Source organism: Suillus fuscotomentosus (genome assembly GCF_016647785.1).
Source record: "Suillus fuscotomentosus strain FC203 chromosome Unknown F5891scaffold_3, whole genome shotgun sequence".
Taxonomy (NCBI): Eukaryota; Fungi; Basidiomycota; class Agaricomycetes; order Boletales; family Suillaceae; genus Suillus; species Suillus fuscotomentosus.
The window spans coordinates 23,420-36,435 of NW_024539515.1; the positions used below are offsets into that span (position 1 = coordinate 23,420).

At 48.5% G+C, this 13,016-nt stretch overlaps 4 protein-coding genes across 4 annotated transcripts; 2 read left to right on the plus strand and 2 right to left on the minus strand.

Annotated features, from left to right (window-relative positions):
- Positions 1–45: 45 nt before the first annotated feature.
- Positions 46–4,755, plus strand: F5891DRAFT_998842 (uncharacterized protein). Its single transcript, XM_041378511.1, has 9 exons — positions 46–489; positions 662–1,868; positions 1,920–2,392; positions 2,442–2,561; positions 2,614–2,948; positions 2,999–3,452; positions 3,506–3,701; positions 3,753–4,087; positions 4,144–4,755. The coding sequence occupies exons 1-9, from the start codon at positions 364–366 to the stop codon at positions 4,561–4,563; spliced, it is 3,666 nt and encodes a 1,221-aa protein (XP_041232395.1). The 5' UTR covers positions 46–363; the 3' UTR covers positions 4,564–4,755.
- F5891DRAFT_998843 (HotDog domain-containing protein) lies at positions 4,756–5,802 on the minus strand. The gene is made up of 5 exons (XM_041378512.1): positions 5,334–5,802; positions 5,219–5,276; positions 5,066–5,170; positions 4,947–5,016; positions 4,756–4,889 (listed from the first exon to the last, which is right to left on the minus strand). The coding sequence occupies exons 1-5, from the start codon at positions 5,578–5,580 to the stop codon at positions 4,809–4,811; spliced, it is 561 nt and encodes a 186-aa protein (XP_041232396.1). The 5' UTR covers positions 5,581–5,802; the 3' UTR covers positions 4,756–4,808.
- Positions 5,803–8,533: 2,731 nt separating this feature from the next.
- On the minus strand, positions 8,534–9,804 carry F5891DRAFT_998856 (HotDog domain-containing protein). Its single transcript, XM_041378513.1, has 5 exons — positions 9,298–9,804; positions 9,193–9,250; positions 9,040–9,144; positions 8,921–8,990; positions 8,534–8,864 (listed from the first exon to the last, which is right to left on the minus strand). Exons 1-5 carry the CDS (start codon positions 9,533–9,535, stop codon positions 8,769–8,771), a joined length of 567 nt encoding a protein of 188 aa, XP_041232397.1. The 5' UTR covers positions 9,536–9,804; the 3' UTR covers positions 8,534–8,768.
- A 1,558-nt stretch (positions 9,805–11,362) lies between these two features.
- Positions 11,363–12,438, plus strand: F5891DRAFT_941123 (kinase-like domain-containing protein; the record flags this gene model as incomplete). The annotated part of the gene is made up of 3 exons (XM_041374320.1): positions 11,363–11,800; positions 11,848–11,928; positions 11,989–12,438. The coding sequence occupies 3 exons, from the start codon at positions 11,363–11,365 to the stop codon at positions 12,436–12,438; spliced, it is 969 nt and encodes a 322-aa protein (XP_041232398.1).
- Positions 12,439–13,016: the final 578 nt, after the last annotated feature.

The window sequence follows — 13,016 nt, forward strand, 5'->3', positions numbered from 1 at the left end:
AAGTTACCCACTGAACTATATTGCTGAGTCATCATAGCCAGGTGTGAGCTGGTTCGGGTTGTATTCGCAAGTACTAGCACTGCTGGTAGTTGTTCTCATCGAGGTTAACGTTGACGGGCTCGTGGAATCTCAACGAACGGGTCGTGGTATCGGCTCACTCAGCACAACTTGCCACAACCAACTCTCTCATCTATACTACTACCTACTGACCTTTCCAATTGACAGGTGTCATATTTCCGCCGTCCGTCCCTGCTACGTATCCCGCTAACTCTCGCTAATTCATAGATACGCATCACTTCAGGAGCTTTTTGACTATCATTTTCGGCAGCAGATCGTCCGCCTGCAACAAATTCTATCGGTACAATGCCAGACTATGTATATGCACTTCACGACTTTCAGCCCGAAAACGAGGACGAAGTTGACTTCCGTGCGGGTGAGCCCATCGAGGTCATAGAGAGAGATGATCAATACAGCGATGGCTGGTGGCAGGTGGGTACTGCCTAACTCTTTCACCTTGCGCACCGTGTGTATGTAGGCATGTACAACTCTGCAGCGCAGTTTCAGCCCACATAAACTCCGCCATGCCCTACGCTCTGTCGAATTCAATTGCATTTGTTGTTTCGTTCCATGATATTAACTCATGCACGCACTTTATTACCAGGGACGCAATCTCGCAGGTAAAATTGGCCTGTTTCCCAAAAGCTATACTACACCGGCTGCCCCTGCCCCTGCTCCTCCACGTTCATCTTCACCAGAATCCACCGCTGGCCCTTCCATAAATGAGCCTCCCGACATATTACAGACAGTTGATGAAGAGGCAGCTTCATTCATCGGTAGCGACGCTGAGTCCAACATTGGTGTCGCCCTTGGCGAACCACCTTCAACACATCAGGAGGAAGTTATGCATGCTACTATGACAGACGTCCAGAAGGCTATCGAGCAGCTTGGCCGAGATGATCGGGATGGAACTCGCAGCTTCAGCTTCGCTAGCACTCGGCGCGGAGACACGGATACAGAAACCGACGGAGATTCCAGCTTACGGGAGGATGGAGAGGACTGGCACCGTAGTGCTCGAGACAAGCTTGCAGAACAGGCACGTAAAGTCGTGGAAGCGAAGGCCGCTGCAGGAGTGGATATCCGCTCGCTCGCTCCTCCGATAGACATCGAAATGAGTGATGAGAGTGAGGCAGAAGAGGTGGACGACACATTTCAGAATGTACACCGGGTGGCACGTGATCATCCCCATATTCCTGAGGAAGATGAGGAAGATAATAACAACGATGGCGCAGTAACTCTGAATCACAGGAGGAGGAACTTGAGTATGGCTTCACCTATGACACTCCCCTTGCAAGCTTTGCCATCCCTTTTATCCAATGATGGTGAACAAACAGCCAAAGTTCATAAGACGTCATTTTCTGTTACCTCAACCACTCGCGCAATCTCCCCAGCGCCTACTGGTCGTGAACGCAACGGATCTCAATCCCGGTCCGCTCCCGTATCTCCTATGGTTAACATATTTGCACCTGCACCTGTTCTTGCCGTCGAGCCATCCTCCATACAGTTACCTGCTTCCCCGGAACCCAGTCAACCCACCACCCACGCTGCTCCCACGCCTGTGATTCGCCCAGTTTCCAATGCTGCTTCCTCCCCCATCCCACGTGTAGTGAGCCCACCACCGACGTCCAAGCACCTTAGTGTTGCATCCAGCGGTCAAGTCTCTACCACTTCCATGCCACAGATGTCGCCTGAACTCACACGGGAAAGTAGTCTGGTGAAGCCAGTTTCTCCATCGGAGTGGAGCGTTGAAGAAGTTGTTGACTGGCTAAAGTCTAAGAGTTTTGGCCAGGACATCTGTGATAAGTTCATAGGTAAATTTCGTCTTTTTGTTGTATAACTTGAACTAATCTCGTACTCCTTAGAACAAGAGATCACAGGCGATGTTCTACTAGAGCTTGACATTAACCTCCTCAAGGCTGAAATTGGCATTGTCGCATTTGGGAAGCGTATGCGCATTGCCAACGCTATTGCCGAACTACGACGACCTCTATCAATTATCTTCCCAGATGTCCAGTCGCCACAACATCCTCAGTCATTGTCGCACTCCCATTCATATTCCTACACGCACTCGCGTTCTGGCTCGACTCATCAGTCTTTGAACAGCCCCATGTTCGCGACAACCGTGAGCTCAGCTCTTACTGCGCCAAACTCAGCGACGTTTGGTTCGATGAGCACCACCGAGAGTCCAGCTGCAGACATGAGCCAATTCGCAGAAAGAGTATCTAGTTTATCGAGCACTGGTGCTAGCATCATTGGAGGCTCGCTGGACAATCATGTCTCGTCTAGTGCGGTGGGTCTCGGCCTCAGGGTCCCGCCGAACGGTAACGAACACAAGGTTGGTATTTCATCTTCTACTGTTGATTCTATTGCTCACGCATCATTAGCGTACAGCGTCGGGTCAACTTGTATTATCACCTAGTGATGGTGCCTTGAACCAACGATCTCGAGAGGACGCACGTGAGCCTGAAGAGTTGCAAGACGATGATCGCGGCGCCTTGAGCGAGGTGATTTCATATATTTCTACTGTAAGTAGCATCAATTTAACCTTTTGGGCAGGGAGAAAATGTACTATCTGCCGCCAAACAACGCCGGCACCTCTTTAGCCGTTCCACAGAGTCCACGTCTACCGCAAAGGAGAAGTGCGACACTTCCTCCAATTCCAACAACAATTCTACCACCGCACTCCCGACCTCAGTGCCCTTGGCGTTGGCGGTAACACCACCCAGATCATCCCGAAAACGGGAGCTGCTGGACGACTCCAGTATTGGTAGCAAGCATAGCCGGAATAAACGGGACGGTACGACGAAGGGCACAGAGCGGCATAGTTTGTTCGGCACCACTTTCTCCACTTCCCTTGGGAGGGCCAGGAAGCCTCCCCCAAGGATCAGTCCGTACGCATCGAGCTTTTATATAGTTTGCTCAACCACTCACTTCAAAACAGGTCGTTGATTGACAACGAAAGCCCAATGGAGAAACCTTCGAGTCTCAATCTTTCCCGGCTGTACGGCAGCAGCAAGAAGTCATCGGCTCGCCCATCAACGTCAGACGGATCGGTTTCCAGCACTCTTCGCAATCCCTCGCACAGCGATTCTCTGGAGGAGAAGAGAAAGTTGAGGGAAAAGGAGAAGACACTTGAGAAGCTGAGAGGCAAGGATGCGGATAGTCAAACCCTGAAAGAGAAAGAGTCCCCGACGGTATTGAAAAAACACGATGGTCCCGAGAGCCAGTCTCGAGGTCCTACGTTCAAGCCAGGAAAGAGTATCATTGACCAGATCGGCATCCCTGATCACCAAGGATGGATGCGCAAGAAAGGCGACCATTACAATGCCTGGAAGGTGCGGTACTTCGTTATCAAGGGCCCACATCTGTACATCCTGCGGAGTGACACTAAGATGGTGGGGTGAAGTCTACTTAATCACGAAGTCATACACTGATGCACGATGTTCAGGAGGTGAAGATCAAGGGCTACATCAATATCGTCGGATACAAGGTTATTGCGGACGAGAACGTCGATCCAGGACGTTATGGCTTCAGGATAGTGCACGACACTGACAAGACACATTACTTCAGCTCTGATGAGCAAATCGTGGTACGCGAGTGGATGAAAGCGATCATGAAGGCCACCATTGGCAGAGACTACTCGAGTAGGTCTGAGCCATCATCTTCGGTCGCTTGTCTAACATTCTATTAAACAGAACCTGTTGTTTCTTCTGTCAACATTCCCACTATCCCTCTAACAGTCGCCCAGGCGATGAACCCCGCCCCCCGACCGCCATCTCCTACCGCTCGCGATGCGACACAAAAGGCATTGCGCCGCGAGAATCCAAATCAGCTATCTACTCGTGATGCTCGCGTCCTGATGGGTTTACCCTCGTCGGACGCACAAGATGGCGAACGAACGCGTCTTGATTCCTTCTTGATTCAGCAATCTATTTCAGACCAGTCTGAAGACCAATCCAAACTATCATCTATAGCAAACCAAGCTCCTCCCCGCCCGACTAGAGAGGCGCGCCCTTCACCAACTACCGCGGTTTGTCCACTGCCTTCTCCGTGCGTTGTGTTACTGACCTTATGAACCTTGTACAGCTGAACTCTTCTGACGCGGGTCTAGTTGAATGGGCTAATTCACACTTGCCAGCTGCGTTGCAAAATTACGATCCCACTACCCATCTTTTCAGCGGTCTTGCCCTTCTTCGTCTCTCGGAATCAGTTTTAGGGAAATCACCCTCACCCCCCGTGCTAGATTCGGCATTCCCGTCTGGCCCTGGCGATGACAAGCTGGACGGGCTATTCCGTCTGTTTGACTTCCTCCTTGACAACGACGTAAAAATGGGCAGTGTAAGCATCAACGACGTCCGACAAGGGAAACGCGACAAAATATTACAGCTTCTCAAAGCGCTCAAGGCATGGGAGGACAGGAGGATGGACATATTGAGATCTATTGGCGCAGGGACAATTCAGGCTGGTCCCTTCATGACCTCCGATACAAACACTTGGAAGAGATGAATTCACTTGGGCTGCTTATCATTCAAGATCGTGGACTTGATCTTCAAACATTCATTTGCGCTACATACATCATGATAACACTCATTTATACGTTTGGGTTATTTCTCTGGATACCCCTTGAATATCACATCATGCGGATTACTACATTATTGTACATGGAATAAGTGGACTTTAAATTCCAAGTAGTCATGTATGATGGTGATTATGGTGCGTAAAGACTCGACATGACTGACATGAACAAAAGGTCAGAGTTTGGACGATTCAGATGGAACCATGTTGATGTATACAGCTGATGCAACTAATCGGTGTCGCGTTACATTCCATACCTGTCGAAGCCAAACATAAGCTAATATTAATAAGGCAACGAGAGCTCAGCATCTCACTTCACAACGACCCGAGCGTGCACGGCTACCAAGGGTAAGTGTCGTGCACACGATGCGTAGCTTGTCGCCCCTGACTTGATAGTTCAGCAAAAAACAATTAATGTGCCATTTAAACGTACGGCACTGCTGGTGAGTGGAACACAATATTCAAAGACTGTTGTACGCCGAATGTGCCACAAGCGCCAGTCGAAGCCCCAAGAATATAAATGGGCATTGGCGAGCAGCTGCGCGTGCATATTAGCTCCAGATAAACCTGAGTAGAAGAAACATGCATTTCAATTAGCATGGCCAAACAACCGCCGTGCATAGTTCCAACTTCATTAAACATGTCTAAGGGTGCCCCATGATATGTCAATGAGCAAAATGTATATCAGAAATCCAGGGCACCTTCGTCCACAATCACCTCAAAGACGATACGTCCTTCGAGTTTGTCCGGCTCCTCTGTTTTCGATAATACAGATGCCTCTGTTGGTTGCATCCGGGACACGAACTCGGCTTTGAAACCTCTGAAGGGCTTGCCAGTCGAATGCGATATGTGGCCCGGCTGCGCCAGAGAGTTTAACAATGCAAGTTTTACCTCCGGAGAAACATTTCCTTTCATTTGGGAAGTGTCGATATTGTTCGCTGGCGTCATCTGGAGGGAAAAGTCAAGTCACAGGCTGGGGGGGGGTAAATTTTTCTGCTTAAAATGGACTTGAAAATTGAGCATTGACGCTGCAAATCCTATGCTAGTATATCAGCTGCTAGAGAACTGCGATGCCAGCTCGCCTAGCTCTGTTTTAGACTGTTTACCAATCTGAACTGTAATCACGATTGCATAACATGTTGTAAGCACGCTGGCTTACCTGAGTTCTCATAATCAGTACATATACCGTCGCTGATACTGAAAGCTAAGCTTTCAGTATTTCACCTTTTGGTGTAACGGTTATGCATGGCGGCGGTCTGACCATGTTACATATACTGAAAGCTTAGGGTTTGCAGGAGGTCGGGCGTTCCAACCCGCTCCGGGTCAAATTCCAAGGTTCGCCCTTGGGGTGGACATATGTACCCTCCCGTTTCGGATAGAAACTCCCACACAAACCACAGTGCCTAAGCGATTGGGAGCAGGACTGGTGGGGGAGGAAAAAGATCTGATAACGTGGGAGGGTGTAAGCACGCTGGCTTACCTGAGTTCTCATAATCAGTACATATACCGTCGCTGATACTGAAAGCTAAGCTTTCAGTATTTCACCTTTTGGTGTAACGGTTATGCGTGGCGGCGGTCTGACCATGTTACACATGTCCGCCACATACTCGAGGCAGGTTAGCATCCATTCCATTTTATCTGGTACGACTTCATCGGAGTTCCAGAAGGTATGAAACTCGTGAAGTACTTACTAGGGTACCACAATGGCAAAAGCTCAATGTACAGAAGACTGACTTGTGTTGAATGACATACCTCAGTTGTTTGGGGGAAAAAACAAAGCCTCCGGTTGCTTCCACGGTCATGCTTGCGGTGAAGAGTCCGTTGACACATAATGTATGCCCGGAATCTCGGAATGTTCGAGTGGCAAGTGCATCTAATTACAAGTGATCAGAGAGCCTGTCGCCCGTTACAGGAGTTCTGTTATCAAATCACGTACGCGCTCCCGGCACACTTACATTATTTACAATTGCAATTGGCCGAGTAAGTGGTTGGACAAATGAATGGTAACCGATGGTGGTGGCATGCCCTAACCATTGTTAGATCATACTGCCATTTCTGAGCATGTAGTAGGTTTCGATGGAGGATGACTGAGCGCGTGTCCCGACCCCCGGATAGCTCTCACTCGTTGTGTGTGTCGATGAGCGGAGGTGGTGAGAAGGAAGCTGGCGGGAACGTTAGCGTCTGTAGGAGGGGTTGTTGCTAAATTCTGAAGTAGATCATCCGAAGGAAGCTAATGTAGACGATAAGTATCGGAGTACATGATGTGAATGTGTTTGCCGTTGCTCTCGTCCAGCTGTTATGTCGCCTACTGCAGCGGCACTCGTTACTTTCTCAAGTCGAGTTAGTTCTATTGGTGATCTGCTTGTTGCATCTGGCTGTTATCTTGGCGATCCTTCTCTTCTCCAGGTGTTTTCTGTATTCATCGAGACAATCAGGATGAGCTAATATAATGAGTGTCTCAGCAGAGAATCAATTTCGGGCGTCGATACAGAGAAGTGTGAGAAAAGAATACTTCATCGAACCAGGATGAGAAATTATTGCCGTTTATGTGCGATTGAATTTGCAAATGCCCAATATCTGTGTAACGGTCGACAAAAACCCAGCTACCTAAAGGTAGCGGGAATATGGTATCCTCTACTCTTTGACCATCTTGAAGCATGTTTACATGGACTTGGCGACACTCGCGTTGACTCGGAGCAACAAAAGTGCAGACACCCCTACCTATCAGTCTATCCACTGGTTTAGAACCAAGACATATCATCGTATATACCATCTTCCTCTACGACTCGGATGATTATCATAACAATTTGTATTTAGTGTTAGTCGCATGAATTATAATTTATGTTGAGATTGATCTCAAGCAATGGTGCATGTTTGACGAGGCGTCTCTCATTAAACATTCTAGAGCAGGGGATCTGACAATCAAATTCGACAGTAGGATATAGTCAGCCATGGAATCAAGCGCTGGCCATTCAATCGAGTTTGGATCATCAAGTCGAGGATCGCTCCCAGCCATGTTGTTCAAGCCAAGTTCCCTGAACTTGGAAATCCGGCGGAAACGTGGACCGAGGGGACTTTCTAGATCGGGACTTCAATTGAGAAAGGAAGGAGTGTTAATAGGTGAGTAGAGGCAAAGTGGGCGATTGTGTAGGTGCAGACCATCACGGAGGTGCACTGAAGAAGGTTCGACAGAATCAGATAACAAGTAATAGGCTATTTCTTATAAATGACTAGAAAATATACGTGGTGAGCGGTGATTGAGGTCTTGACTTGGTCTGCCGACACACCTCGTTTACTTACTGATCCGGTGTTTCAGAGTAGGAAGAATGTCATTATTAAAGTTTGTAATGGAGTAGCGTTGTAGCGTAATAAAGCTATGAGCTTCGGTATCAGTTGCAGATAACAAAAACAAATGGAGAATCGAACTACTTAGCTTTGCTCAGCTCCGAGGGGAATTCAGTTCAGTATTTTGGCTCAGAACGTCAGTTCGGGATAAACGACTAAAATAACCACCATATCAATTCACTTTGAATGAAAGCCGAATGCAGGCGTATACCTCATAGGGGATGTGCACAGACTGCCAATGGCAGCGCCGTCGTGCTAGTAGTATGTCTCTGTGGAATGTTTCGCGATGAGGCCAGATGATTAACTGCAGAAAATGCTGTGCGCAAAGACCGCGAGCTCGATGAGTAGAACAATAAAGACGATCATACATAGAAAAGGAGAAAAGGCTTCGTACCTTCCTCCGACAGTTTACAGGGTCCAACCTTTATTATCGAATGGTAACATGTTAGTAGATAGAGCCGATCTATTTCGGAATCCTGACGCGTCAGACATCATCCCGTCTCTACAACATACCCAGAATTTTCCGCCACGAAAACGGTGATGAAAGACGCCTTGGTCTTCAAACAGTCACGTGACCGGGGAATTTTCAGCCCGTTACCCGAAGGTTTTCCCTGAGTCGTAGCCAGTGTAATTGAGGAAACTAAGGTTACGCGAGATTAGCTTATAAATGAACAGAGTGCTAGAATCCATGCAGAATACGAGCAGGCCAGAGGACTACTTTCAAAACAGCCATATAATGATTGTGGTATGTGTAAATCAACATGTCACCTAGACTTGTGACCGCACCCAGGTCAGAGTTTGGCAGATTCAGATGCCTTAGGTTTGGATGGCACCATCTTAATGTGCACAGCTGATGCTACCAATCGGTGTCGCGTAACATTCCATACCTTCGAAGCTAGTTATGAGCTGATAAAGCAAGGGACTGAAATTGCCAGAATCTCACTTCACAACGACTTGAGAGTGCCCGGCTGCCAAGAGCGAGTGTTGTGCTCACAACGCGTAGCTTGTCTCCCCTGACACGATGATTCAACAGAAAGTGACTAGTGTCATATTTGAACGTACAACAATGCTGGTGAATGGTACACAATGTTCAAAGACTGTGATACGCCAAATTCGCCATGACCGCTTGTCGAGGCCCCAAGGACGTAAATGGGCATTGTCGAGCAACTACGCATCTATATTAGTTCTAGGCAAACAGGAGGAGAAAAAACATACATGTCAATTATCATGGCCGTACATCCACCGTGGACGTTTTGATCGATATTAAGCAACTCTGAGAACCTGTCAATAAACACAGCGAATATGAGAAACGAAAGGTACCTTCGTCCACAATCACCTGAATAACGACACGACCTTCAAACTTCTCCGGTTCCTCGGTCTTTGACAATGTAGATGCCTCTGTTAATTGCAACCGGGACGCAATCATGTTTTCGAAACTGCTAGAAGGCTTGCCAGTTGAGCACCGCATGGATTGCAGAGCGCGGAGCATCCTGTGTTTTATTTCCGGGGAAACATTCCCGTCGACTTGGGAAGTGTCGATATCGTTTCCTCGCTTCATCGGAGGAAAAGGCCAAGTCACGTTCAATAATGCGGGTGTGAACTTTACCTCCTGGCAACCAACTTGAAATAGCCCAAAATTGCCTACTAAAATATGATGTTGCCCTCTGTTGTCGCCAGACCAGGCCGCTCATGAGTCATGATGCATGACCAACAAGTTGGTTTTGTACGTCTTCCTCTCGATGCTGTGGTATTTCCCTACAGAAATGCCAATGCCTCGCCTTGAGTAAGCGTCGAGGTCCTTGCATTCCCGTGAGAACAACATCCAAGGGCACCACGGATGTTTCCGGCACCAACTCCTTCATCCAACCTTACTGACGAGCTTCGACTATATGACATATGTCCACTCGTTTGATGCGGTATCAAAGAAAGGCTCATGCGATATTCCTTGGGTGGCATTTGAGCTGGATCATAATGTCGTGACAAAACTCTCGATTTCGTGTACCAGGGGCATTAACAATACTATCCAAAATTCCTTCTTACCTCAGGTCGATAATACTACGTGCCGCTTTGGTTCCACACGGCATACAGCTTTAAAGCTTTATGCCCAAGGTGCTAACAGTGTCCCGATCAAGATATCGTTGTTGGACGCCGCAATTGTTTCCTGATGGGCCCGCTTTGCGATGAGCCAAAGCGTTGTGGTCCCTTCCTAATCTTTGGCCACATCCACATTTGTGATCCAGTATTCCTAGTGGCGCAGAATATGTCCGAGCTCTATTTAACGTCCGGTTTCTCCAGGACTATAGCTCACATATTATCATAACGCCACCCGCACTTATCAATGGCCCTCAGACACTTGCTTGCTCGCATCTTCAAACGATTCAAGACGTCTGGATCTGCCTCTGTATTGGACCTCGCGACTGCTGCAACACCTGCCCTTGCATCAAATATCTCATCCCTGATCAAACGGTCTCCGGCTACCCAAGCGATTTTTCCTGTCGATGTAAACCTCCGATTTCACGTAGTTTTGTCCCCCACTGCCGATGGCACCCACATGCCAATCCAACAAACTCAAGTACTACCTACTCTTGGTACAAGTTGTGAAGGACATGCGCACACCGCCCAGGAATTTGCACCGCCTCTCGAGATTTCTCCATCAAATCCTCCAGTTGTATTTAACATCGAAACTACCGCCACGCAGTCGACGGGGATTCCTGATTCCGTTCTTTCTCCACCTGCCTTCATAACGGACACTGTCCGAGACAGTGATATTCTGAGTCAATACATATCACCAGTTGTGATACCTACTCATTCTCCACTTTCCGAATTTACCGTCGCGACACCGGTTTTGTCTCGGACCATGCAGACCATCGAGAGCAAGGACATCGAGACACCCAAAAAACGCGCTGGCGCAAGTTCACTCATTCACGTTGCAGGACCTCCCGTCGGACCTACCACTGAAACTGTCATACCGTCGATGGTCCCTACTACCCCCGACGAACCTTCTTTTCAGAAAGCACGCCTTGGCTCACAGCAATACGATTATGTGTTTCCACATTTTCCCCTTAGCCAATCGCTATCGCCTGCCACTCCCGCTTCCTCCTATAAATCATGCCTGGACCCACAGCGATACGATCCTCTAATTCCACAACTTCAATGTGACCGATCACCATCGTCTGCTCCCCATGAGCCACCGCGATGCCCACCTCTGAAGCTTCCCGCAGATAAAAAGCCAGGAGTCCAAGCTGGGCACTTACGTGCGCCATCTATATACCTTACGCAGCAGGGATCACCCTCCGAATTACTACAGGGTGTTACCAAGCGAAGCCTCGGTAACGACGCATCACTACAACTTGCGCAAGGCAATACCGAGCTAAACCTCGGCGATATGTTCTCAACTCTTGAACCCAGTGCCTCGAATTTTCAGTCATCGTCGACACCTGAGGCAAAACAGGCCAGTGTTATCGTTGAGAGGATTTCGAACGATGGGAATCTTGCCTATTCTATTCAGGCGGGTGGTCATAAGTATGTCGCTACAGCACAGGTCGGCAGTGGTGCATTCGGTTACGTCTGGTACGCTATCAAGGACCAAACAGAGGAGGTCGCCATCAAGGTCATCGACAAGGCTGGGTTGCTTGCGCAATTTGTTTACTGCGCCAGAGACAAACGACCGACCGTGCAACAACTGCTCGAAGGTTCTCAAGCAGCAGCAGCAGCTATCAGTGCTGAATATGAGACATTCAAGCGCGTCACCGAAGAGCAATCCCCATTTTTGACTCCTCTGCTGCATGCCTTCGAGGACGAGGATAACTTCTACTTCGTAATGGTGGGTCTTCCTGACTATCATCTGATTTGGTGCTGAACGTGCCCCAGAGGTTCTACCCCCAGACTCTTCGCACTAGAGCAAAATTCGGATTCATGCATTGGCAGTTGCGTCTTGTTGCTGCTGAGCTTGTAAGTATCTCCTATATTCTGCATGCAAGTTTGATCTAATGTGCTTCGTTATCCCCAAAGCTTCTCGCCCTCCAGCATCTTCACAAGCTGCGCGTCGTACATTTGGACTTAAAGATGGAAAACGTGCTCATAACTCCGTCCGGTCACGTATGCATTGCAGATTTTGGCAATGCTGAAGTCCTAGACCGCAAACTAACCTATCAGCAATTTTACAACGAGCTCATGTATGGTGCATCGGGTACCAGCGGTTACCTTCCTCCAGAACGAGTCGAGGGAAAGCAGGGATATAACTTCAAGACGGACACCTGGACCTATGGTACCATTCTACTGGAGCTTTTACTAATAAACGGCGGGGTGAGCAATCATCTGTGGTTCCAGATCGCCCTGGCACTAAAGCTCACTCGACTCTTAAGCACTGGCATTCTATATATCATTTCAGTGATGGAACGCATAAATATGGTAACGGCCACAAGAAGATACCCGCGGGTTACAGCCAGCTGGCCTTCATAAGACCGAACGACGAAATATATCTCATCCAAGATAAGGACGCCAAGGATCTTCTTTATTCTGTATGTCTCCAAGTTTTTGTGTTGTCGACGTTGGCTGGACTCCACATCAGATTTTCTTTCCCAGACACTATTCCATGAGGCCTGACTTGGAGTCAATCCGCAGTCACCCGTTCTTTGCCTGCATCGACTGGCAGAAGTTAGAGAATCGGGGATACGATCGTAAGTCTATGATCAAAATCCGCTGGCGTACCCTTGCTCACGTCCAACTAGCCATGTTTAAAGCTTGCTTGGGCAACGCACCACTAGAATCCGTAGACTCTGGAAAGCTTGCTATCGAATGCTCTCATCCTCGGCTACCAGACTTTAAGAAAGCCGTGCACGAGCGAGCCAACGGTGGTTTCTCTCTCGGGCGAATACACGTAGACTATGAGTGCCCGAGCGAGTTGGCACATGATGCTATGCATGGAGCAACTTGCAGGGTTACAGCCTCAGGGACTAAGGTTCCGCGGAGGTATGTTTGTAAATGTGACTTGCCTGCCGACTGGAACTAGGGTTGATATTTACCGGTTTGCCACGAAG

What these genes read in the sequence shown, in the direction of transcription:
- F5891DRAFT_998842 (XM_041378511.1), top strand. Translation starts at nt 364, where the DNA reads ATGCCAGACTATGTATATGCACTTCACGACTTTCAGCCCGAAAACGAG. An exon ending in ATCGCGGCGCCTTGAGCGAG is followed by an intron (nt 2,562 to 2,613) that starts GTGATTTCATAT and finishes CCTTTTGGGCAG; the next exon opens with GGAGAAAATGTACTATCTGC. An exon ending in CCTCCCCCAAGGATCAGTCC is followed by an intron (nt 2,949 to 2,998) that starts GTACGCATCGAG and finishes ACTTCAAAACAG; the next exon opens with GTCGTTGATTGACAACGAAA.
- F5891DRAFT_998843 (XM_041378512.1), bottom strand. Translation starts at nt 5,580, where the DNA reads ATGACGCCAGCGAACAATATCGACACTTCCCAAATGAAAGGAAATGTT. An exon ending in TGAGGTGATTGTGGACGAAG is followed by an intron (nt 5,277 to 5,333) that starts GTGCCCTGGATT and finishes GGGCACCCTTAG; the next exon opens with ACATGTTTAATGAAGTTGGA. An exon ending in CACGCTCGGGTCGTTGTGAA is followed by an intron (nt 4,890 to 4,946) that starts GTGAGATGCTGA and finishes TGGCTTCGACAG; the next exon opens with GTATGGAATGTAACGCGACA.
- F5891DRAFT_998856 (XM_041378513.1), bottom strand. Translation starts at nt 9,535, where the DNA reads ATGAAGCGAGGAAACGATATCGACACTTCCCAAGTCGACGGGAATGTT. An exon ending in ACGGCCATGATAATTGACAT is followed by an intron (nt 9,145 to 9,192) that starts GTATGTTTTTTC and finishes ATAGATGCGTAG; the next exon opens with TTGCTCGACAATGCCCATTT. An exon ending in CACTCTCAAGTCGTTGTGAA is followed by an intron (nt 8,865 to 8,920) that starts GTGAGATTCTGG and finishes CTAGCTTCGAAG; the next exon opens with GTATGGAATGTTACGCGACA.